At 39.2% G+C, this 26,619-nt stretch overlaps 2 protein-coding genes across 2 annotated transcripts in view; both read right to left on the bottom strand.

Moving 5' to 3' along the window:
• znf385b (zinc finger protein 385B) overlaps window positions 1-1,838 on the bottom strand; it is a 77,728-nt gene extending 75,890 nt beyond the window's left edge. The window contains exon 1 of the mRNA XM_015053040.1: window positions 1,564-1,838. The gene's annotated coding sequence lies outside the window, so the exon portion shown is untranslated. The remainder of the gene's footprint in view (window positions 1-1,563) is intronic.
• A 7,133-nt stretch (window positions 1,839-8,971) lies between these two features.
• cwc22 (CWC22 spliceosome associated protein homolog) lies at window positions 8,972-25,944 on the bottom strand. The gene is made up of 20 exons (XM_015053041.1): window positions 25,852-25,944; window positions 24,580-24,638; window positions 24,290-24,498; window positions 23,720-24,087; window positions 22,609-22,863; window positions 22,278-22,406; window positions 21,946-22,114; window positions 20,674-20,727; window positions 20,398-20,533; window positions 19,112-19,318; window positions 18,967-19,029; window positions 18,791-18,886; window positions 18,037-18,118; window positions 16,682-16,742; window positions 13,174-13,251; window positions 11,921-12,073; window positions 11,689-11,816; window positions 11,312-11,413; window positions 10,991-11,175; window positions 8,972-9,662 (listed from the first exon to the last, which is right to left on the bottom strand). Exons 2-20 carry the CDS (start codon window positions 24,632-24,634, stop codon window positions 9,181-9,183), a joined length of 3,012 nt encoding a protein of 1,003 aa, XP_014908527.1. The 5' UTR covers window positions 24,635-24,638; window positions 25,852-25,944; the 3' UTR covers window positions 8,972-9,180.
• Between the last annotated feature and the right edge of the window lie 675 nt (window positions 25,945-26,619).

Genomic DNA, 26,619 nt, shown 5'->3' with positions numbered 1-26,619 from the left:
TGAAAAAATTATATTTTGTGTATATTTCATTCGAATTTTGTGCTTTATCCATAGGACCTGTTTTGTCCCTATTCTCAAGAATCTCTGTTTCACGGTGGACGAGTTTATATTGCAAACCTGTACATTTTGTCTTAAGGCTCCCAAATGCTATAGTGTACAGTGCGTACTCTGTGATCAGCATGAAAACTGTGCGTAAAGTTATAGTTTTTGTCTATAGCTTTCAAAAGAAGCTGTTGGAAGGCTGAATAGACTGCTGACATTGCAATTATTTTTTTTCCATTATGTGAGACTGCACCTCCAACTGTATGGCACGAACAAGAAGTATGTGGCAGGATGAGCATCTTGACCTGTTAGACTATAATGTAACTCTTCTTCTTTTTCCTTATTATTTCAAATGTAGAAATAATGAAAAAACAAAGAAAATATTTGGACACAATTATTTGCTGTTGCTTTCAGGTAAAGTGGCTTCCATCCTACTATCCAAACACGTGTATAATAGGTTAATTGGCCGCTGTAATTAGACGCTAATTGACTGAAGACACTGTGAGCTCATTCAATGGTTCTCTGTGATGAGAGTTTGTGGGTATGACTATCTATGTCGTGTGTTTCTGTGTTGCCCTATGCTGGTCAACACACTCTGGAAAAGGTCAACCAAGGTGCCTTAATTGCCTCTAACTGCTGCAGACAGAAACAACAATCCCTTTCAATGTGTTAAAAAATTATCAATGGATGAACATCATTCGTTTTAACACAAACGTTACATTTTTATTTTTCTGGGTAACTGGTTCCTTTTTTTTTTAACCCACCCTTCACATTTGACCCTTTAGCCCATTTTAAGGGTTGAAAACAGAACCCACAACATGACCGTGTTGTATTAAATGCCCAAATATGCACATATCCAACCCCAAACTGGGATGGGCTGCTTTTTACCTTGAAGTTTTTAGAGTGTGACCTTTAATGTCATTCACTTTTGTATATTTATGGCATAAACACAAAATCTTTTGTTAGTTTTGGATCTCAAAAGCAAGAAAACAAAAATATGCAATTCTACAATGAAAATTTTAGTTCTTGTTATTCTGCCAAAACAGATTAGTTTTGTTTAATCAGCAAAACACATTGACAGAAGCAAAAAAAAAAAAAAAAAAAAAACCTTTGTATTTAGCTTTTAAAATGAACTGCTTATCTTTGTTCGTGCTTTCTCATAAAATGTACCCACTATAATGCTTAAAAGCTAAATAAATATGTATAATGAGCACAAGAAGTGACCATTTAAACAAATTAAAGGGATTATTTTACTCAAAAGACAGAAGCACATCATCAAACTAATCATTCCAGTCAGAAGGGCCAAAAATCAGCAGATATATCAAATGGGAAACAGACGACAAAATGACTTGAATAAATTAACTGACAAATAATATGGATAAGAATAAGGCAGTATCATACTGAGGGGTTATACAGCAGCAGCTACATTAAAATCTTCAACTAACTCAGAAAAGAAAACAGGAAAAGAGGCGGAGTGATAGAAGAGCTATCATCGGGAAAAGAAGGAGCAAGGTGCCTTACCGGATGAAGAAGAGGTGATGGATGGATGAAGAAAGTAGAGTCCTGTTGGTCTAAAGCGCTCAACTCCGCTCTCACACTAAACCAGCTGTCCGGTCGGTCACTTTTGATCGATCCTGAACCGACCAGCGTCTCCAGCCCGCAGGTTCCGCCCGCACTTTGGCCGAGCAGCCATCAGTCAGTCAGCCCGTCATCCTTCAGGTATCCGGACACTCCGGGACTCTGTCGGAGCCGGAGAGTGGCGCGCTCTCCGCGGCACACTGCCTCCGCACTGCGCATGTCTGGCCCCCGCCTTCACTAACGCGCTCAACAAATAGAAACAGGGACATATAGAGTGTTTAGAGAGGCAAACACGCACACACAGAGACACACACACAACTGTACGAGTGGATAAGCATGTAAGGAAAAATACAAATGTCGCGTACGCTGTGTGTGAACGCTACTGTTTGCCGCTGAAAGTTGTAAATACAGGCTGGAGCGCACCGTGTTTTTCATCATCTTTTTGTGTTTACAGTCAACTAACTCAGTTTTCCGGTGTCATAATGAGGGATCATCTTACTTTCCTTCTGGTTTCTGAGTGGGTTTGCTGGGTGGTCTCTGCTGCGCCACTTCACTCCGACTGACCCTCAGGTTGCACAATCTGGCTTTATGTTAGATTGCAGAAGTAATTATGTGGCTGCTGACGCTGGAAACAGGAGGTCTCATGGATCCCAGGAATATCTCTATATTTGCCATACAAAAAGGTGTTTATTGATGACTTCTAGATTTAGGAAACATCACAGACAAAACTGTCTCTAGTATCAATAATAGAACACTCTAGTTATGAAGATGCGTTTGGGAAAAGTGTAATTTTGTTTGAAGGAGAGAAATTAAACACTGGAAAATGTACATTTTGTTCCTTTTCTGTTGCAGAGTCGAATCCCCAATTATCTGCAGGAGAAAAATAGAAAGGTTATTAAAAATGTAACATCTTCCACTAAGGACCACAACGGACTTTTTTGTTTTGTTTTATTGCACAAAGTAAGGAAGCCTTTTTTTAATTTATAAATGTTTAAGATTTTGATCTTTTTTTGAAAAAAAATATTTACCCATCTTGTCAGTAAACATGTTAACCAGCCTGCAGCTTCTAAACTGAAAGACGTCAAATTCAACATGAAAAATAGGCGCTTTAGCAACGAGTTTTAACATTAAAGTATTAAGTGAAGTGAATTATGGTAAAATTCCCCGCATTAGTGTGAGTCAAAAGAAAATAGATTTCTCTTTAGAAACCAAGATTTGACTGCAGATGGTCTTACCAAGGTCCTTTTCAATGGGTGTTTTTGTTGAAAACTGCTATATTGAAGGGAAACATGCAGAGACAGAAAGTGTGACCTCAGAAAGTTGAATTTAAAGAAAACGCTGTGGAGTTTAGTTCACATGTAAAATCAGCAACAACAACTTAATTCCTAAAATATATCTGTTTCTTTTCAGATATTTCATCTTGATTTGCTTTGTCTTAACTGAGCTGGTTAAATAATGAAATGTATATGACATTGTAAGCTTATAATGTATGATGGATTCTTCAGGTCCGCTCTAATATAGATCACTGCAGTAGATCCGTTCTGCTGCAACATTGAATTTCTCTCTAATATATTAATAAAATAGTGTTGAATTGAATTGATCCCAGTTATACACTTACTAGAAAGCTCACTGGGGGGGGGGGGGAAAATATTTTAAAACTTGAATGAAGGGATTTATGAAATATTTAATTGAGATTTCTATCTCTGAGATAGACACAGTAACATCTGTGTAAACTGAATCAGTGGTACCTTTGCCATTTTTTTTTAAAAAAAAGGGCTTTTTTGTTTCATTTTTCTAAACAAAAATGAAACAAACGTCTAAATGACATTAGTCTGATGTTCAAATGATCTGATCATCTTAAAATGAAAGCTGGAATGAAATATTTATGGAGTCGGTTTCTCTAAAACCATTGCATTATGTATGTTTTTTGTTCCCACTTTGTTTTAGATATGTTTCATATAAAAATATTAAAGTATATTCTCTTTAACATTTGCTTTTACCTGCATGTGGCACAGATGTTTCAATGTTTTTGAGCCTTACCTCAAAACAACGTGGCTCAAGAGAGAGAGGATCGACGTGAGCCGTGGTTATTATCCAGACCCTTGAAGTCGATACATGAACAGAGCGCTTTACCGTTCTGAGTCTGGAAGAATAAACCTGCACCCAAAGGAGAGAAAGAAAGACAGTTTAATTATACCAGCAGTCAAGGAGCCACTGATGTTGTTCTTCAAGGCAGATATTTCAGGTCGGGACACGTTACAAATTTGACTGGACAGCAGTAACGCTCGGCTAAATAGCACAACTGTTGCTGTCTGGGCGATAAGGATATCTGAGTAAATTAAATCCAAGGAAAGATTGTGGCTTCACTGATAATATGACTCCAGTCTTTTATCCCTGTCTAAACTTTTTGAGGAATTGCTACAAAGTTTATTATTTGATCTTTTATCTGAGATTATCTTGGTGCCGGCCGGCCGGCTTGATGCTTCAGTGTCTTGTGGAAGCGTCTTTCTGCGACAACGCTCAGCAGCAAGATAATAACAGCTCAAACAGCACCAGTAGTGTTGAGAAAACAAATATATCAAGTAAGCCTTGCATTGTTCCTTGTGGTCGTCGTTGGGGTCAGAAGGGAGCAGACAGAAGGTGAGAAGAACCAGGTAGGTCGATCTTAGCCTGGCCATCGCCTTCCTACTCAATTCCACTTGATTCTCATCTGCCTTCTCTCACTCTGTCTGAGCTTTCTCCCATTGACTTGGATTCCTCCAGTAGAATTTCAACCTATCCAATCAGTGAGCAGAAGGAGAAGTTGTGATCGACAACGTTGATTTTTTTTATTTCTTTTTTGTGCTGTTTGAAAACAACGTACCAGGTAAGGAATGGTAATGAACTTGGTTAGCGATCGATGGGAAGGCTAACTTCTAATATCTCTGAGCAGAAAGATGAGCAGCACTGAACTAAAACAATATCAGCAGCACTTTAATTAATTAATTAATCATAATTGACTTATTACAATCATAAATTAACCAGCGTAAAAGTTATTATTACCAATCCTTTGACAGAGTTTACTGAGATCACAGTAACAGCTGCTCGTATGTTTTAGCTTTCCCAGTGACTGATCAAAATATACTTTGAACCAGTGGATTCCTTGTAATCTCAGAATAATCTGTCAGAAAAACCGAATCCACTGTGACAGACTGGCGACCTCTCCAGGGTGTACCCCGCCTCTCGCCCAGAACATTAGCTGGAGATAGGCACCAGCACCCCTCCCGAATCCATTAAGGGACAAGGGTGTTAGAAAATGGATGGATGGATGGAAAAACCAAATCTACAGTTCTCAAAAACTGTAACGTTAATGCCAGCTAATCTAGAATCCTTTAATGGAGGTGAACATTCCCGCTTTAAGGTCAAAGCGAGTGATAAATACGTCAAATTATTTGTTTTAAGGCAGTACGGAATGATGTGACGTCTTAAAAGAAGAATTTGAATGTTTTTGATCATTTTATAAAATGAGCTTCTTTTCTTAAGAAAAAAAAAGTATCTGGTAAGAAAATTTTAGCTACTCGGGGGGGAAAAAAAGTGTTTCTGCTCTAACTGTGATCTGTGTCTACAGGGCTGCACTCCAACACGCATCAGCACCGTTTCTGGTTCTCAAAGGAAAAATGCAATTTGCAAATCTGTGTGAAAGGACTACTAATGAGTGAGCACGCATGTGTTCAACACGCTGCTCCTCTTTACCCCCAACTCATCCGGCATGCGATTTCTAAAAAAACACATTTATTTACATCAGTGGATTTATCAGTGGCAGATTTGGCAAAAATCAAACTTCTACGTATCTCAAGTTGGATTGATTTATTCGTCCTACAGGGAATAGATTCCTCACTTTTCAATGTCCGTCAGGAAGCTCGATGCCAGACAGGCTCCACGTTTCACGCTGAGGTGTTGATAGCAGCTCTTTTGGCTGCTTATTTATGAAAATCCACTTTATGCCAACCTGCATCGGTTTCCTCTCCTTAAGCCGAGCTCTGACCTTTCTTTTTTTTTTTCTGTGACCCCTCGCTCTATCCTTCATGCGGCTGTTTATATCGAGAAAGAAAATGAACCGTTTAACTAACGTCGCTTCAGTGAGGGGGCCGCCTGATTACACGATCACTAAAATAGATGTAGCATTTGCTGCGCTTCGTTCCTTACGCAACCGATTTGGCAGATGGGATGGGAGTTGAGGATTTTCAGAACATGTTTAATCACATCAGAAATACTCACTTATTTAAATAAAGCTGTTATTTACTCAGTAATTTACCATTATGAGCTGGAAAGGATTACAAATAATTAAAAAAAAAAAAGGTTACAAGTCAGGTTTTGCCCTTAGTTTGGCTTTGAAGTTGGTATTTTATTATTTTATTTAGAAACCTATAAAGAACATATGATTTTTAATCTGGAAACATTTCTCATGTTGCTGCTCTGCAACATTTTATAATCAACTGGCCTCGTTAGTGACTGAAGCATCAACTGTGTATTAATCCATGCCTAAAAGTAGTAAGGTGTGCAGCACAGATAACATGGAGTTGCCAGCTATTTTAGGGCTTCGCCTGATGTGTTTTTTATATAATTGCATTTTTTTAAGTAGTTGTCTTCATCATAAACTAACAAGCAGCTGCAGGAGAAGGAAAGTAAAGTCAGAAAGTGCTTGGAGACAGGCTTCCTGTTGGTTTGGTCTTTCTGATTATTTTTTGCTGTTGTTTTTGGCAGAAAACATTAATGAACACAGGGAATTTGACTCTGACCGTTTGCTTCCTCGGTAGTTAAAAAAAATATACAAGCTGGGATTTTTTAATTAACAGAACAACAAAAATCAAACTCAGACATACAGTGCAATGAGAAAAAGTATTTGCCACCTTAGAGATTTCTCGTCACACTTTCATGCTTCAGCTCATCGAACGAAATGTAACATGAAACAAAGACAACCGGAGTAAATACAATATGCAGTTTAAAAATCATGATTTAATTGGATTCCTTACTTAAACCTTTCTACTTTAAGTTAAATTTCACAAGCCCTAACAGTCTTGTAGATTTAGAAAATGAGTTGAAACAGAAAAAGCCTCAATTTAAAGGAGGCAGAGATCCAAAATAAAAGGTTTAAGGTTGTTAGTCAGATCTACCAAACAGAAATAAATCCGACAGCGATACCAGAGTTTCAGGGGTAAAACAATTAAAACTCCAATCATGTATGCAAAGTTCCGTGTTTGCTTTACATTAATCCTGTGTAGCTAAGGCTTTGGATCCTGCAGGAGTAAAAGCATTTGTGATTACTGATTTGGGCTGTGACATTTTTAACTGGCTGTGGAAAAACAGAGTCCACTCCCAGCCCTCTCCTCCTCTCTATGCAGCATCTCTTCCATTGCAGGGCCTCCCTGTAGTTTCCCAGAATTCCTCGCAGCTCACAGGTCCCCGTGGATCCGTTCCTGTGTTTGCTGTGTAGCGGCAAACCAATCCCATCCTTCTGTTCCTAAGGACATGCAGCCAATCGCTGTGCGGCTCTGAAATGACCCACTTGTGCACACACACACACTCTTCTCCTGATCTCACCTTGAACATCAAGGTTGGACAAAGATATATGAGAGAGGCACTGGCAACTGGAAGAGGCTTCTGTAGAACCAGTAAGAAAACGGAGAGAGATAAAAGCAGCGGCGACCTGATTCCAGTTTGGTGGGTTCTTCTCAAAATGATTTAGACCCTAATCTTTTCTGTTTTGTGTGCACAAAATCGAGCCAATGAGAAAAATGTCATTTTAGAGGACAGAATGGAAGGCCGAGTCTGACCAACACTATAACTTGGTTTGTTTTTCCTCATTTACTCAATTCAGGTTTTGATGCCGACGGGCAATCGAAACAGGCATCTGCTCGGATTCAATGGAAAACATGACAAATAACCTGTCAAAAACTGTTTTTCATGACCGCCGCGGCGCAGATGACAAGCAACAGAGGCGGCCTTAATGAGGATGCAAACGTCCTCGTATTTAGACTGACACCAAAGCTGCACAAGCATTGTCACATTAACAAATTGAACAACGAGGACCTGCCGATGGCGTGAATGCGTTCCACGGACGATGCAAGGAGGAAGCCAGCTCAGAGAAAAACAACAGTGTAGAACGGACCGAGTGATTTCAGTGTTTGTTGGCTCAGATCCACTGTATGGTCACAGTACGAGAGATAAAGTGAATTTTTAATGTGATTATTGAACGGTATTGAGGATATCTTCACTACAAAATGCATAAACCCCCTTAATAATAAGTTATATCTTAGCAGGGATAGAATCTGCAGAGGTGAGTCCTCAGTCTGAAAGGTTTCACCAGAATAATTTAGTAATTGTTCAGAGATTGGCGACACTTTCTGAGATTAAACGCTTCTGGGTGATAGAAAAATGTGTGTAGTTCTGATAGTTTTCTGTCTATTGAGCAGCTATTGAGTTTATGAGTTCATAAATGTGAAAAAGAAGTAAAAAAAAGAGACATTTCAAAGTAAATAAACACTAACCATAACCATAATATCTGAACTTTTCAGTTCTTAAAATGAAGATGAGTCAATTGACAGAATGATGTTTGCTCTCTTGGATCCAACCTTTGCACCAACTGCGTCTCCTGCTTTTAGGCATCAACCCAAGATCTGTTTCATCAAACATTTTTCCAAGGTCAAGCACCGTGGGCAACCAGCTGGACAACAGCTGTAGCCACTTAGAAACGCGTCACAACTTAGAAAAAACCTGAGACTAATTTATCCCCAGAACACATTTACGACGCGCTACAAAATGAAATCCAGAGATTTTCACTTTAAGTTATGAATCATGTGTATAAAAGTCCGTCTCGACAAAAATCAATGAAATTATACCCATTGAACATAAACTGACAACAAAAACAGCAGGCGGTCATGACTGCAGTTTTGGAACAATCAAAATGTAAAATGCAACAAAGCCTGCAACATCTCCATGACTCCATTCGTTCAGTTTAGAGTTGCTGGCACAACATGCAGCACTGATTTCAAGCAAACTTTTACACGGCTTGAAAATCGACACATTTCCATCTCACTGCGGTTAACGCAAGGAACAGCCATATTGAAACGCGGAGTCTGCCTCACAAGTTGTTACTGGGGGTCATGAGTGAGAGTTGCTCCCAGGATCCCAATGAGAAACTCAAATCTGAGAGCATTCCAGTTGATCCTTCAGACTGGGAAGTTGAAATTTCCCAGTTCTGAGTGCAACTGGAATGCAGCATCAGTCCCATCTACCCTAGGCTGAACGGATGGATCCTAACGGTGAGAACAAATGTTGTCCAATTAAAGAGTCAAAGAAATATGAAACGAAATTAATCAAAAACATCTACAGCAACTTTAATGTTTTTTTTTTCTCCTGATTTTATAAACATCAAAAATCAACAATAGAAAACAGGCTGAAGGGGAAACAGAACGACGGGTCCGAGTTAATTGACAGTATAAAGTCAGCAGGAGGTAAAGAAGGATGAGAGGAGAGGAGGAGGGAAGCTTCCCCTCGTCTGCAAGTCATCAGTCCATCACTTCATCTCCTCCTCCTCTCCTCCCTCTCTCTGTTCCTGTCTCTGTTCTCTTTATTCCTCTCTCTATCCCTTTCTCCGTCTCTCTCCTTCTCTCTCTTTTCTTCGTACTCTCTCTCTCTCCCTCGCCCACCGTCTCTGTCTCTCCCTCTGTCCCCTTCTCTTCCTCTGTCTCTTTCACTGCCGTCATCTCTCTGCCTGTCCGCTTTTCGTCTCTGGCCCTCCTGCTCCTCCTCCTGCCGCTCCTCTTCCTCCGACCTGTCTTCACGCCTTCGTCCCCGGGGGTCCCTGCGTGCGCGCTCCTCCAAGTCACGCTCGCGCTCCCTCCTGTCCTTCTTCGCCTGCTTCTCGGCGTCATTGTCATTGTCGCTCCTGCCTCCTTTTCGCCTCTTGTCCACTTTCTCCTTCTTCTTCTTGTCCTTTCCTTTCTTCTTCTTCTCTTCAACGCGTCCCTTTCTCTTCTTCTTCTTGCGTTTGCTGTCAACATCTGGAAGACAAAACAAGGAGAGGAATTATTTCAGATTCTACCCAAGAATAAAAAGTTTAATGTGTAAATTTGGTAAGAAACATGGAAATTATGCAACTTTATTCTAAGAAGCCAATATGCAAACCCAATTAAATTTGTTGCTCCACACATGCATAACAACTGCAGCTTCGCTGCTACTGAACAAAGTCTACGGCTCCATATTGGACCTGACCAGCAGGATTTTATGTCTGCAATCGGGCTGCAGCGGCTTCTCAACCCATCCTCGTTCCGTAGAATCAGCTCTAAAAGTTTCTCTGTAGTCTGTTTAACCCAAAGGCTTTTTTAATGCGTTTCGCAGCCATGCAGGGAAGAGAAACTAATGACTCGGAAAACAAGTTCTCAGCTCCGCTGTCTTATACAGCAGAAATGAAGCAGGGAAATAAAAGAGCTGAAGACTACAGACGATGCACCAGCCTGAAGAACAATAACTGTCAAAAAATAAAAAAATAAAAAGAGTTTAGAAAGTTAGATCAATAAAGTGTTACTTTAGCGAAATATCTGTACAAAAATAACAAATGAACTGTTTAAATGCAAAGTTTCCACTAACAGAAGAGGAAGAATCTACAGAGACCAGAGACTAAGATCTTCACATCGGCACTAAAATGTTAAATTCTATGAATAAACTTTTTATTTGTTGATGAAATTGTAGTTCCAGACTCATTTCTGAATAATGCAAACAGGTAAAACTCTGGTGGAGATTTCATATTTCAATAAACCAATTTTCTTTCATTTAGAGAGCCTTGAAAAACAACTTATACCTCCTGAAAACATTAACTTTTGTCCCGTCACACCTGCACACTTCATTTTACTTTGGTGGGATTTTATGAGTCAAGAACACATAATTGTGCAGCACAAATACAACAGGAGGAAAGAAATGTAAATTGTGGCTTAAATTTGTGTTCTTTCCCGTCAAATACATCCACTATCGTATTTTGCCGTGCAGATATGTTCATGTTAATCAGGAATGTTGCACTTTTTCATTTTCCAAAAACAGATTCAACATTAAAGCAAAGTTTATTTGTAAAATACATTTGAAAACCAAGTCTCACTTTGTGTGAAGACTGTCAAATAAATCTATTGTAGTAAAAATACTTTAGGTTTGTGGTTGTGACATAAAAAAATATGCAGCATTTTATGAGGTATGAATTACTTTTCGGTCACTGAGTCGTCGTCTTTACACTTCATGTAACCGCTGACCGTTTCTAAACCGCAGGACCAGTTAGATGCGGGTTTGGCAGGGAGATGCTGGCAGAAATCAACATCTGGAAACAAACTCCAGCCTGACGTACCTGAGTTGCTGCTGCTGCTGCTGGAGGAAGAGGAGTCAGAATCTGAATCGCTGGAGGAATCAGAGGAGGAAGACTCCGACGACGACGAGGACGACGATGAGGACGACGAGTCAGACGATTCAACTTCCTGGTTTTGAGTCATGATCATCTTTGGTGCGTTCTTCAGGTGTTCCCTCAACTCGTCGCTGAGAAAGAAAGTTTTGCGCAAGATTTACTCGCTGATGGCAAAAATGATTCGAAATGATTAACGATCCCACGCACAGACAAAGTGACGCCGCGTCAGACATGAGAACCTGGCCTCGGCGGGTCTTTGTAACTTACGTCAAGCCTCCCAGTCCAATGGAGGTGAAGAAGTTGATGGCAAAGCGAGTGTTTCTCGGATTGTCACGAGGAAAAAGACCCTCAAAGAACGTCTGCAGGGTACTGCAAAACAAACATTAGAACGTAAGCTATAATTATATTGATATAATATATTTTCTGGAGCAAAAAATTTAAAGAAGACGGTCATAAATTGTAAAGGAATTCATGCTGTGTCTCAGGTTTCTGAAACTGACCAACATCTGCCCTTAAAAAAGGAACTATTTATTAAAACAATGATGCATATATCATCATAGTTGAATCTGTTCATCTCTAAAATTGGACAGAAACTATGTTTTTCTATTAAGTGTGTGTGTGTGTGTGTGTGTGTGTGTTCGTACGGGTCTTTGAGCCGCTGGTTGAGTTTTGGGAGCCCCATGTAGGCGCAGAGCTCCTGAAACAGGATTTTCACAAAGATCCTGCTGGATGATGTTGTGGTCTCCTCGCTCATTCGGATACACTCCAACACCTGATCAGCATTCATTTAAAACAAAAAGAAAACGTCACTGCTGGTTCACTCAGACCAAGATGGACCTTCTGATGTCTGACAAAAACTGGACTGTGTGTCCTTACACTCCACGGCACGGAGTCTGTGTAGAGCAGATGAGCGAACAGTCGGGCCACGTTCCTCAGTTTGTTGGTCTCCAGTCGGTGGATTGTGTCGTACTGCTCAGAAAATATGGCCTCGAAGCTCTCCATGTACTCCTTCTTCAACAGACAGAACCTCTGAAATTATACGGACAACACACAAACACACACACACAGACACACAGCTTAATAAATGTCCAGGTTCTAATTTTTAATGCAAACAAAATTGAGTCACGTGCGTCTTAACCTGAAGTAATTATACAACAGTTTCCCACAGAAAGTGTGAAACGGAAAGTTAGCATGTTAGCTATAAATGCTAATTTAATAATATAGCTAAGAATGGCATACAAGCTGTTAGTTTAGCAGACTGTGTAAGCTACTGTAAGCTAGCAGGCTATTCATAGCCTGCTAGCTAACAGTTGCACATTAGCTTAGGTAAAAATATTGCCAAAATTGTTCCCCGTTTTCTTTCTTTTCTTGGAAGAAAATAGCAGGAAGAAGAGGAAAAAATAAAAATAACCTAATTTTATTGTGGCAGATCACTTTTCCATTGTTAGCCAGAATGCTAATGTTAGCTCAAGTTATTAGTAGAACCAATATTGGCACATTATGTTATAAGAATTCCAGCTAACAGTGCATACTTTTAATTGTCCATCTTCTTTTAACAAATAATAGACTTTGCATTCACTTTCACATTAAAGTTAGTCGTTTTCCTTTCTTTAGCTATGTCATTCAAAACTGTGCAAATAATTCATGCCAATGGACTTAACCTTCTAGGCTTTTTCAACTTTTCTGCCATGTTCTCTTATGTGCCAAGAATATGCAGACCGTTCACCTTCAGAAGAAAGTGTCTGCTTTCACTTCGGCTTCTTATGCCTCTGTTTTAACCCTTAGATTTAACGCTTGTAATTCATTAACTACATGATTAATTTAATGCCTGTACTCCATCACTTTAACACATTTTTTCACCAATGATCTTCAACAAGTGCTTCTGCCTTAGCTCAGCTTTTTGTTATGATTATGATGATATTGTACATATTGGCAAATACTATTTTCACCAGATTTACAAAATAAATGCAAAATTATTCCAGCTTATTCTATCATACAAGCATAATTTCTCAATAAAATGAACTTAATGCAACAAAAGAAAAAGGCTAGTTTTTCGATCAAACAACTACTCATCACCTTTAACGACTTTAAGTGTATTAATATCAGAGCGTGGTGATTGTGCGTCTCACCCCTGCAAGCAGACCGAAGAACTTCTCGTAGGTCCTCTGCTGAGCACAACAGTCCAGGATCATGTTGCACAGCTCTTTCTGTTCACACAAACACAAAAAAACATCGTTGATATGAGCAAAATATGTTTCTGTCACGCCTCCACAGTCAAAGTAGAGTTTCACATCAAAATGAATAAGTATTGTCAATGTCTGATCAAGTCATTCACATAGCAAATTCAACAAGAACAAGTGTTGAAGTCAGTTTTACTTTAGATGAAAGAATCAGGAGGTTATTTTTATTGGATTTCAAGAAACATACAAGTTTACCTCATAAAACATTTTTTTCTTTTTAAGAATTATGTAGGGAATACACTTTATTCTTTAAAGAAACTAAGAATGAAATAAAGCAACAATGCTTGATCTTTGTCTAATAAATTTACATTCTGGTTAAGTAATCTGACATCCGATGAGTTTCAGACATTTTTCTCCCCATCTCTCAATGTTGGTTCCCCAAATTATTACGGTTTGCTCCGAAAGCCGTGCGATCCAAAAAGAACGTAAAAAAATAAATCAACTCAAAATTTTCTTGATTTATTATGAAAGACCAACACAAAGTAGTTAACGCTGAAGAACTTTTTACTATTAGTCCGTAATAGTTATTGAATGAAATTAAAACTTTAAGAACTGTGTCAGATAAGTGCTTATGGAAGTGCTCTCAAACTCCAGTCCCCAAAGGCCGATGATATCTTACAACTTTTAGTCCCTTGCCCTACATACTTGTATTAAATGGCTGAAATGCCTCACCAGCATGCAGTCATGCTCTACAGCGCTCTGCTAATGAGATAATATTGGAGCCAGGTGTGCTAAAGCAGAAAGACATCTGAAAGTTGCGGGACATCGGCCCTTGAGGACTGGAGTTCGAGGCCCCTGGCTTAGGGTGCAGGAACTGCAGAAACATGGTCTCCTTAGGCAATCTGCCATTAACTGATCAAACAGATGTGGTTTTATTGCTTTACTACTGAAATGTTCTGGAACGAAGGTTGACCAATTTGTCTTGGTTTATATATATATATATATATATATATATATATATATATAAAAACTGGATTCTGATCTTTAGCTTCTTAAAGCTTCTAAACCCAAAGCAGGAAGTGAGAGGGAGAGTTTATGCAGCAATGTCAACTAGACAAAGCAGTTATGCAGTAATTTTCACAAGCGTATTAACCAGCTGGCTGGCTGTGATGTGATTCCGCGATAATAGCCTTCTCATCGGCAACATCTGTCCCACGCATAGTTATGTCTGCCAAAGGTTGGCTCCCCACTTCTGAGCGCTGCTGCAAGGATAGCTGCGTGATTTCAGTTCTGTGAATCCAAAGCAGGTAGTTAAATGTGTAATTAAAACTCTGCTGAGAGCTGGCAAAAACGCCGTCTGACTGGAGCAGTCCTACGCGTCACACGAGGATTCATCAGCTGCCTGTTTGTGCCGAGTGGGTTAAAGGAGATGCGTTGGTTTTTCTTGACTTTGACGTGACAGCTTCGATAGCAGCGTGGTTCTGGTGCGGTAAACACTTGAGCGGGCACGGCGGTGTGAGGCGTAAGGAGCGGGCAGGGCGTGTCGGTGGACAAGCGTCTTCGAAAGTGTGTGTCGCAGCTGCTGTGAGTGATTCAGCCTTGATGATGAGTGACAAGGCCGACAGCGCCGACCTCTCTTAAAAACACGCGGCGTTCGTGTCTGAATGTTTGTACGGAGAGGCACCGCAGAGCACAGCAGGTGTTTGCTCGAGTTCAAACACATTCTTGTATTAAACAAAGTCTGAGATAGTAAAGACGCGTCTGAGGGGGCGGCTGTCGGAGAAGAGGACGAAAAAACACCCAGCATGATATTCATTCCTCTCTGCTTTCAGAAAACAATCAATCCAGGGTTCGGAACATGCAGGATTAACCGATTCAAGACAGGATGTGAACCTAAAAGTGCTAAATAAACAGCATGTTATTTATCATGTGGTTTATTGTGATAAATAAAAGGTGAACACCATTCCTGGCTTCTAAGACGTCATTGCAAGCAGAGGCACATCGATAACAAAGTTACAAAAAATATATTTTTGGAAGTTTATGTTTTTCAGCTGAATTAGGCCTTTTTTCCACAGTTGAATCCAAAAATGTTTGACACGTGTGCTTTAAACTAAATCCAACTGTCTAGAAAAAAAGTTTATTTCTAAAGCCCATTAAGCAATCAACACACAAGTTTATCCTCACAATTACAAAGACAGACACACACAGCTGACTGGCAACTATCAACATCTAAACTCTATTATTATCATTAATGTGACCTGAGGACCACACACACACACACACACACGCACACACACAGATGAAGCTGCAGACACAAAGGATGGTAAGTTATACCATCCTTTGTGACCAGTTAATAACTGGTCACAAAAGGAGGTCAAACTATTAGTTGAAGAAGCTACATAAAATATAGTTGTGTAGCATAGAGAGGCATTTAGCTGTGATAAGAAATAAATGATAAATCTGTCTGCATATATATCGATCAGAAGGACGGCAGATTTCACTCTGCATTGAGTAAAATAATGTAAGGTGGATTTTTTACAAAACTTGCATCTTATTTTAAGCTAAAACTAAGAAATGATTTAGAATGTGATGACAGAATATTCAAAATAAAACCACCAATTACAGAACATGGCCTATGATTTGAGTATTTAGAAGACTGAAGCCTCAGACGGTAAGATGTCAAACAGCGCTGTGGCATCATTCATCCTCCAAGTCTGCTGATGTGAAGAGAATGTCAAGTAATAAAGGGAAGCATGGAGACAGAGAGTGACGTCACAACGTAGCTATGATATTTAGCAGCTCTCTGAGGAATTGTTTTGACAGGAGGGTGAAAGAAAAGATCAAATAAAGCCTTGTCCCTTTGAGTCAGTTAAACTCATGCTGATTGGTTGACAGCTAAAGCAAAAAGAAACTTCATTCTAGGATGTCAAACCCTTTTTACACAAATAATGGGCATAATTACCATCAATGAAGCAGGGATGGAAGTAGGGCAACCAGCTCTGATCACCACAAGCCAGTGTGTCCTGCAAGATTTAGACTGATCCTCGCTCCAACACGGTGACTTTACCTCCCCAGGATGTCATGAAGTTCAATACAAACCTGGTAATAAGCCATTTATTTGATTTAGCTGAGCTGAGCCTGTTGAGGGCATGAATTGGCCCTTGAGACAAAAGCCTTGGGTGCAACACAAACAATGGAGCGTGTGCGCGTCGGCAATGTCACAACGCCTTTTAGTGAGCATAAAAACACGAAACCCTTTGGGAATATCTTTGCTGCCCGATCAAAGGACGAGCTGCATGCCGCAACTATCAGATTTTTATTTGTATAATGAGCCAAGTATCAATGATTAAGGACTGCTTTGTGTTTGTCTTTCACATAAATGCAGAGAAGATTTTGAAAGGTGTATGGAGGGTTACATTACTGATCAGTTCAAGCCCTTCTCTGTTCATAGACTTACTGTTTGGCTGTCAGGAAAGTCCATCTTGATCAGTTTGTGGGCGCATTCCTCAAAGTCCAAGCTACAAAAATAACAAACATATAAACCAAACATGTATATTGACAGCTGCAAATGTGTTTCATCTTTATCTTATTATAACCCGGCACATCTTCTTTGGGGAAACCATGGCAACCGCACAGGCTAGCATGTTTAGGGCCACCTCTGTGAGGATATTTATTAAGGAGATGACATTCAAAACACCAATCATTACAGCATTATAGAAGCACGTCTGGAAGCAAGAACGCTCCTAAAATCTCCATCTTCAGTCGTCTTATATTAAAAGTGTCTCTCACAAAAACAGCCTCACTCTCTCTCAGCCTTAAATAACCGTCCAACTCAATCAAATATAGCAGGAGCTGTGAGTAACTGCCAACACCCAGAGACAAAACTGAGTCACCGGCTGTGCCAATGTGCATCTCTGAGGCAGGGTGGGTGGGTGTGTGTGTGTGTGTGTGTGTGTGTGTGTGCGTGCGCAGTTGTTTAGTTGTTCTGTTCAGGACATTTTCTGGCATATTTATCAACGTTTTGAAGACAGGTGGGACTTATGGGGGCCAAAGCCCAGACCTAATGCAGTGGACTCCCCTGTTTTTTAGGGTTAAATGCAGTTTCTAAAATGAATTAAAGTCGTTAAAAAGGGCTGGGCAAAATGAACTAAAAATGAAATCATTGATGTTTTTCATACCAGATCAGAAAATATTTTTTAAACAGTGGCTTCTATTACAATCAACCCCTCTGTGAGTTGTATAATGTTGTATTAGGGCTTGGCTATGAGAATTTTTGTTTAATTATGAGAACATAGTCATAATATTACCAAAAAAAGAACATTTTAAAATTATGATAAAAACAAAAAAGTAATTTTAATGTAAAAAAAAAAAAAAAAGCTTAGATAGTTAATATTTTGGTTATTTTTTGTATTGGGAGTTCTCATAAAATTATAACCTCATCCTCCTAATATCTTTATTAGATATGCATTATTCTGGTAGTATTTACTGATTTATTCAGTTTATTATTAATTTATTATTTTGTTGCATTATGACTTTATTCTCGTTTTATCATGACTGTGATATTTGTGTAATAATATGACTATATTCTTGTAAAAAAAAATTGTTTGCCTTATCCTTATATTCTGTCGTTGAACTGACTTGAATTTAAATTAATAGAATCTGTAAAAAAAACTTTGAGCATGCTGACATCACTCTGAACTAAGGTCATTGTTGGAAAAAAAAAATCCAGATTTTCCAAATACTAAATTTTCAAAAAACAAAAATTTGACTACTTGATAAAATATATGAAGTTGTGTGTGTGTGTGTGTGTACCTGGACTGAATAGCGAGGTAAATGGTTCTTCTGAAAGCGACGAGGTTGACTTCTGTCTTGTCAAAGATGGTGACCTTCTCATCTGAGAGAGAGAGAGAAAAAGAGAGAGAGACAAAGACAGAGAGAGAGACAAAGAGAGAGAGACAAAGACAGAGAGAGAGACAAAGACAGAGAGAGAGACAAAGAGAGAGAGAGACAAAGAGAGAGAGAGAGAGAGAGAGAGAGAGCAGTTTGACTAGTTGGTAAAGGTTTTTTACTCAATGCTTATCAGAATATTGCAAAGATCATAAAAATAAACCTAATTCAACACTTATGTTGTAAACATCCCAAATGTAATCAAATTTAATAACACAAACTTCTGATCAGCTAATAACTCTTCACTGGTTGAGACCAAAAAGCTTCTTATGATATGACCAAAAAGAGTTTGTTTGTTTTCCCAACAAACCAGATCAAATTATTTTTAGAGCAAGTCACAAAAAGCTACAAAGTAATTTTTTTCCCCTGATTGGATACAAAAACCACTGAATTTTTTTTTTTTATGCACAAACGTTGAAGCCATGTCGTCATTAAATTTTCTTTTCAAAGCCATTTTCTTTTAAATATGGAGTTTAAAAATGCAGACACCTAAATCCTAAACCCAAAAATATAACAATGACTAGAACAAAATAATTTAAAGCTCTAATCTATATAATGTCAACATTGTTAGGATAACCTTTAATTAAAAATGGCAGCGACTTCTCTTTGTTAATCTTACCTTCTCCCGCTTCCTCGTTCTCGTCCTCCTCCTCATCTTCATCGTCGCTGCCATCGCCCTCCTCTCCTGAATCGCTGCTGCCTTCATCCAGGATGTCTGACAGAAGGCCACAGCTGATTGGTCAAACTGCGGCAGAGGCCACCGTGAACTGGACTCAAAGTGAAGGGCGTTCTCACCTCTCTTGATGGTTTTGTATTTCTCCTCGTTCTCTAGGAAGTCTGGGTCCAACTTGAACACGTCTACGTGAACACACAAACACCAATAATGTTTACACACACACATCTTGATGAAGCTACTCCCGCCACTTCCTCTGCATCTTACTGAGGATGTCCTCTGGGTTGTACTCGTCATCCAGCGGCAGCATGTGGGTGAACTGGTCGTCCTCGTCCACCAGGTCCAGGCCTTCAGGGATGACGGGGTGATCTTTGAAACCGTCCTTCCTGATGGCAAACATCACCTCGATCATGTACTGGACCCTTTTGTCAATGGACGATTCATGGAGGATATTCCTGAGACGCTCGAATATGGCTGCAAGAAAGAAAGAAAGACGTTTTCTGTTTAAATATTCAGCAGGTTTTAAGATTAAAACTCTGCAATTGAAAGCAGAAATGCTCAACAGATGGACAGATGACAGGATTCCTATACATTTTTCCAAGTAAAAATTCCATATTGTTCCCAGACTTCCTAGTCGTTTGAGTTCACATTAAAACGTAAGATAATCACGAACCTATAAATTTATGGGGAATATTTCTACAACTTGCTGCCCTTAATCAATTAATCTGCAAAAACGTGAAGCTAGGAGGAAGGAAGGAAGATCAAAAGGAGAGAAAGAAAGGAAGTGGACAAGGAAGGATGGAGGCAAGGCTGAAAGAACACAATAAAGAGGGACTTTTAAAGAAAAGCAGGACACAAAGAAGGAATTATTGAAAGGATGGAGAAAAAAAGGATGACACAAATATGGCAAGTGCAAAGGACAAGGAGGAGGAAGAAAGGATACAAGAATGGAAGAAAAAGGCACAGAAAGGATAGACAGCAGGGAAAAGACAGGAGAAAGGAAAAAAGGAAGGAAGGAAAGATATGAGAAGGAAAAGGAACGGATGAATGAATGTTTGAAAAAACAAAGAGAAAGGAGGACACAGCTTTCAGAGAACAGGAGAGATAAAGAAAAAAAAAGTTTGGAAACAGAAACATTTCCCAATCTGCTTTTAGCCATTGATAGATTTTAGATCTGAAAAGTAGTGAAAAAATTAAATCCTTGACTTTTCCAGACCTTGCGATAATGGAAAAACAAATGGAGAGAGAATGGAAGGATGGATGGACAAATGGACCGATTACTGAATGGATGTTGAACAAAACGATAGACGGGAGATAATAAAACAGACGGATGGATGGATGGATGGCTTATAATCAACAGAACAATTAAAGTCTGGAAATACAAATATTTCCACACTATTTTCTTTTTACTTAACCAGACCTGGAAAACACCTGAATCAGGTGGCATGTTATTCTGGTACATCTAAACCTGCACCAGAACCCTGGTACATCTAAACCTGTGTTGACCTTTTTAAACAGAAGACACGACGTCAACAGCTGCTGATGGAGAGTACCATTGATTCCACGGGGTGAGACCTCAGTCAGCTTGAGTCCACACTCCTTGAGGAAAGAGATGGCCACCTCCACGCTGTCGTCAGTCGGACGCTCCAGCAGCAGAGTGAGCATCTCCAAACACAAAACCTCGTGGGCCTGAAGGAGGCGCAGAGTGAGAAATGCAACACGAACTCTCTCACTCACACACACACACACACACACACACACAAACGACCACATTTGGACGTTGACACTCGAACTGCATGACAGCAAGGGAAGGAGAAATCAGGACCTACCACGTTCTGGTTGATGAGATGAGCCACAAACTTTGAGGCCGTCAGGCACTGTTGCTGTAGGAAGAGGCTTTAATGAACAACTTTTCCCAAAACCATTAAACATTACAAAGCATTAAGTTTTACAATGAGAGCGAAAAGCGTTCCTCTGCTGAATTATCTCCTTTAAAAAGCGAACAGATTGTACAGACTTCGACAGCAGCACATGGAAACACATTCTAGGTTACGTTTAAAAGCTTCCTCCTATGCCAGCTACGTATCTCATTTAGCTCCAGATCTTTCTCCACTCAGTAATTTGGACTGGCATCGCCTCCACCTGTTCATGTTGGAAAAGTTCCACCTCTGGGAACAAAGGTGAATCTGTCACATTCAAACTGCTCATTCACTCGAAAACCACTTCTCTGAAAGGAAACGTTTGCTATTGTTAGGCCTCTGAATGAATTCACCTGAAAGAGCATTTAAACTAGACTCCAATTGAATAACACATTACTGAGAAGGGTCACAAGTAGTGCTGCAAATGACGATCACTTTAATTACTGATTTATCGATCGATTGCATAAAAGAAATTGGCATGTTCTGCAGGTTTTTCATTTAATTAAAAGGAAACATTTTGATTAAACGTTTAAAAAAATGGCTTTTATTGTACAAAAGCCATTTTTGTACAATATTACAAATACGTTAAAAGATGCAAATAAGCAAATTCTTCAATAATTTTTTTTTAAATACGAAAATAAAAATGTCTGAAATGCAATAAGATAGCATTCCTGTAGTGTATGCTTGATCATTTGTAGGTAAAGGAAAAAAATACTATCTACTAATCAGTTTTTTTTTTTAATTAATACTTTAAGACAGTAAACGGTGCTTAATACGAGATTGTTTTTCTCAGACTTTGAAGCAGGTGAAGCTAAAACAGCCATTTGAGGAGCTCTGGGTAGAACAGATTTGAAGGAAAAGGGATTTTTTTTCATCTTTAATGCAAAATATATGTATATTTTTGTGCAGTTTGGGATTAATATCTGCAAAGAAATTAAACCAAATTACTATTTCAATTACTAAATCGATTACTAAACCGATTAATCACAATTAATTCAATTAATTGTTTCAGTCCTACAGAGATCACAAGTAGGAGAAGCCACTGAAGATCATCACTATATTTAAGCATGCCATTTAAAAACCCAAAACTTTCAAAAGAGTTTATTACTTCCCCACAGAAGATTTTAAAAAAAGCCAGAAATATAATTGGTTATTAATCCTTGAAGCCTGACTGACGGGTACCTTGAGGTTGCGGCGGTAGCTCCTCCTGAAGCTTAAGATGAGGCGTTTAAGGATCAGCTCTCCGATCTGTGGGAACTTTGAGTTGATGATGGCCACGACAGAAGCGTACACGTGAGTGAAGATGGGCGAAGCTGCTTGGGCCTGCAGCACTGACCGAGCCAGAAGGCCCCTGGCAGACAGACGGAGGAGCAGCCGAAAAGTTACAGCATACAAACGGCAAACCTCTTTCTGCTTGCTATAACATCATCAGCTGTTCTACATCTAGGAAATATTTGGAAAATTGAAAAAATAAACCAGAATTTGCATTAGTGTACAATTAAATAATTGCTCACCTTCCTCTGACGATGTTTTCTTGCAGCAGCTCCTGGATGATGTTCACAATGTTGGACACATTGACTTTGTTGATCAGACCGTTGATGGACTTCTTCAGAGCCTCCCAGCTCATCCTCTGATAGGCCAGGCTGTGAAAAAGGGTGGGACATCAGTGATTACGCAATGTCAACGGATAGAGATAATTGATGTCAGTAGCAGTCTGCCGTTCAACTTGACTCAACAAACTTTGAAACAAAAGTACCACAAGACAAACAGTAAAAGAGGTTTGTAGTTTTTTTTGTAAGACTAATCAACGATCAGGAGGTGTCAGAGGAACAAACCCAATCTTACCTGCTCTTGTCTGTGATCTGCTGTTGCATCATGCGTAGTTTGGCCGGCGGGATGTAAGCGCCACCGGTCCTCGTCAGGATCGGGTCCAGCTCCTCTTTCTTCTTCTTGACCGGCGGCTCTTCGCCGGCGGCCGGCTCCTTGTCCGCTGGAGGGGAGCCAGAGCGGCCCCGCCTCCTGCGCTCTGAGTCTTCATCTCTGTTGGCTCGCCGATCAAAACGTCTGTCCCTGTCGTCGCGTCGGTCGTCGTAGCGATCTCTGTACGCAGATGAAAGGAGGAGTTTTTAGGTTATTTTAAAAAGGCAGAGACGCAAACAGGAACCTTACTTGGTGCTTTTGAAATGTTCTTTTTGCAAATTGCAGAGGAACACAGCACACTACTGGAGCATGTTTCTCACCAGAAACGGTAAGCTTCACTTAGACTGACTGGTTTTCTGGAACAGAATGAGCTTTAGTAGGTTTAGCTGGCTTTATCTGTTGCAAAAACACATTTCAATGTTTGACTCAATCATCTGGTAGTTGATCTGAGATGAAGTTGAAAACGCTTGAAGTGGTCATCCTCCTTTTTTCTATCTGCTGAGCCACTGGCATTGAAGCAAATGCTCAGCATGATGCTGCCATCACCGAGACTTGTGGCACAGAGCACTTAGGTTTCAAAGTCTCACCTTGATCTTCAGGTTGAGGTTTGACCTTTAATCCCAGGTAAATATTACAACTCCCAAGAAACAGGACAGATACAACAGAGACATCAAAGCCTAAAAAATGACCTTCATTACAGTGACATGTGTACGTAAACCTTTGACTAGGACTGGTAAAAACAAAATGCTACAAGCATCAAGAAATTACAGATTCTAGTTTTAAAAAGACATATTTCACAGATTATTTGCTTAGATCAGATTTAAATATCATGTAGTGTTAATATTGTAAAAAGTTAATTACACACATAATTTAGATTTTAAGCATGTCATCATGATACAATAATCTCAAAACCATTTCCACACCTTCTTGTAATAGAGATAATAATGTTTTGTTTTATGTTTTGTTGATAGGATTTTGCCAAAGTTGATTATCATGTTTATAAGTCTGACTGGTACTCTGTGTCTCTGTATCTTACCGAGCGTAGCGTCTCCTGTCGAAGCGGTCTCTGTTCCAGTCTCTTTCTCTGGATCTGGAACGATCCCGTCCTCTTGACCTGGATCTGTCTCTCCCCTTAGACCTGGATCTTTCCCGTCCTCTTGATCTAGACCGTGATCTTCCCCGTTCTCTGGATCTGGACCTGGACCTTCTTTGTTCCCTGGATCTGGATCTGGATCTAGCCTCTCGGCTGGATCTGGATCCCGACCTTTCACGTCCCTTAGACTTGGATCCGTCTCTCTCTCTGGATCTGGATCGGTTGTTTTCTTTGGACTCGGATCCGTCTTCTTCCCTGGACCGTTTAGTCTCTCTAGATGAGGATCTGTCGCTCTCTTTGGACCTGGCTCTCTGGGAGAACAACAGAAGAGAAGATTTAAGTACCATTTCTTCTAACTGGTAATACAAATCAGAACAATTTAACAGCAGGATGAAATTGAATTACCCTGAGAACATCAGACAAGTAGAAAAACATGCTGCTTTAGAAAAAAATGCCCTGTGACAAACTTTTAATTTTCTAGCTCATACTGTGGGAAGCTGAAAGTCATCTTACTGGTATCTGTGCCACACTGCTCCTGATCTTCACTAGAGCACTTTGATGTTCATCATCATCATCACTGCTGCTGCCGTCTGAGCTGCTAGCGGAGGAGCTCTTGGATTTGTTACTGCCCTCTGGAGAGGATTCCTTCTTAGAGCTTCTCTCCCTTGCATTAGCTGGCTGAGGTTTCTGTGCTCCTGGACTGGATTCATCATCTGAAGGTCCTACACACACAGAGAAAGAGCAACACATTTGGTAGATATATAAATTACTAGAAATAAAGGAGACTAAGAAGTAGATGTTACCATTTCTCTCTCTTTGTTTAGGACTGGAGCTTTCACTTCTGACTGGAGAATCCATCCCTCTAGAAATAATAATAAAACAAAGGAACAAATTGAGAGAACACAAAGATTCTGATGAGAACAGCACATTTGGATAATCAGTAACTTCAGGTGTTGGTTTACAGCGAAGCCTGTCACAATAAGCAATTACCAGTACTCAATTAATCACACGATGAATTAAAAGGAGCTCAATAGTTTCCATTCGGATGACAAACATTTTTTAAAGGGCAATTTTGTTAACAGAGACATCATAATACATTTTTATTGATAGCTTCGGTTGTGCTTTTTAAAAAATATAATTTCCATTTTATTTAATTTTTTTGTTGCTGTTGATTTTTATTTTGGATATTAAAAATGCCTTCTGTTTTCGGTGTTAATTGTTCTTTACGAAATTAAAGTGCACTGGCCTCTGAGAGAAAAAAAAAAATCACATTATTATGCCATTATCAATTTATTACTTGACAGTTTTGAAGTTTTGGACTAATTTGAAGGGAAAACAACCCACTTTTTTTTTTTTTTGCAGAACTGGCCACCTGATTAGTACACTCCATAAGCTCCATTGTTAATTTTTTTTTAAATTGTTTTTAAGCGATTTAGAACTGATTTGATCTGTATCATATCCCCCCTAAGTAATCCAGGTACTCGGCAGCCAAAGATCTAACTACTAATAGCTGGACACTCAAAAGCAGTGAAGTTAATCTGCTTAGACAAACGGAAACATTCAGGTGACAGTGAAAAACACTGATCACTGACATTTGTTATCAGATTTTATATTTAATTTATCACATCACGTAGTTTGGTTTCTCATTTATGTTTAATCTTATTAAAATAGACATTTAGCTATTACACTACTCAGAATTCCAGTTTTTTTATTTTTTTTGGCATGTTAAGAGAATTTGCCTGAAGCTGAAGAGCAAGGCCAGAAAGGAGACCGGAAATCCCTAAATAAACTTATACACATATGTAATTTGTGAACTAGGGTTACTGTTGGTGACCTACTTAAGCAACAACAACATCAGTACCTAAATAAATAGTCCCAGAAGACGGGAATTGTTTTATCCACATGTGTATTTGTGTGAGCTAATGCTAGCTTCTACGCTAACTCTACCTGATTTGTAAAAAACAAGCTAAAGTAGCGCTAGCATAAACTTCTGCGGTTGAAACCGGTTTATCCTCTGTCTCTGGTTAAACACTAATACTTTCCTTAAAGTTTAAAGTCTCTAAATAATGTCTTACCGTAGCCGTTTTGAGACTTATTTAAATATCTGTCGTTTTGTGGCGGAAAACGTTGCGCTGTAAACAGCAACCTCTTCCGGGTTAAAAACTGTTTCCGGATTTCATAATAAAAGTTTCCAAGAAACATTAAATATTTTTGGAGATCCAGCGATTTGTACTTGAAATATTGAGTCAAGTAAAGCAAATTGTGGAAAAGGAATGAAAAGGAAAGAAATGTACAGAAATATAAAGTTGATGTGTTAAAAAACTATAAATGTCAGACAAAGATAATCTGAGTAGTGAGTGTAAAATTGGATCATAAACAGGGAAAAGAGAAGCATAAATACGAGTTGTATTAACATTTTATACAACTAGCATGGATTAAGCATTATGATAAAACAAAAACAACTAAGCTTAATTAATTCAATTATATAAAATTCATACAAGACCAAACTAAAAGACGCCATACACCTAGAAAGCTAAAGACTTTTGAGACAGGCATTGTTTCAAAGGAAAAAAATATACAATGTAATGAGTATTTTTTTTATTAAAATATGCCATGTTGAGAAAGATCCATATATTTCTCAGTAATAAAAGAAAAATTTTCCACAGCAATCAAATCTCATATGCATGCACTATTGCAATAGGGAGCAATTAACCAAACAGTTTTTTTGTTGTTTTTTTGGGGGGTGGGGGTGGGTTGCAGTGGAAAGAAGCTGGAGTACCCAAACATGCATATTGGAGAACATACAGAGACCCCTGGACAGGTTAAAATCTCAGTCTTGGCTA

Source organism: Poecilia latipinna, unplaced genomic scaffold (assembly GCF_001443285.1).
Source record: "Poecilia latipinna isolate Pla-1442-1.1 unplaced genomic scaffold, P_latipinna-1.0 Scaffold1156, whole genome shotgun sequence".
NCBI lineage: Eukaryota > Metazoa > Chordata > Actinopteri > Cyprinodontiformes > Poeciliidae > Poecilia > Poecilia latipinna.
Note: the sequence above shows the minus strand (reverse complement) of the source record. Positions and strands in the feature narration are given on the sequence as shown.

Coding starts and splice junctions, on each gene's coding strand:
- cwc22 (XM_015053041.1), bottom strand. CDS start 24,634: ATGGATTCTCCAGTCAGAAGTGAAAGCTCCAGTCCTAAACAAAGAGAG. Junction 22,115..22,277: donor GAAAACATCGTCAGAGGAAG/GTGAGCAATTAT, acceptor TCTGTCTGCCAG/GGGCCTTCTGGCTCGGTCAG. Junction 9,663..10,990: donor CAGCAGCAGCAGCAACTCAG/GTACGTCAGGCT, acceptor TTTGTCTTCCAG/ATGTTGACAGCAAACGCAAG.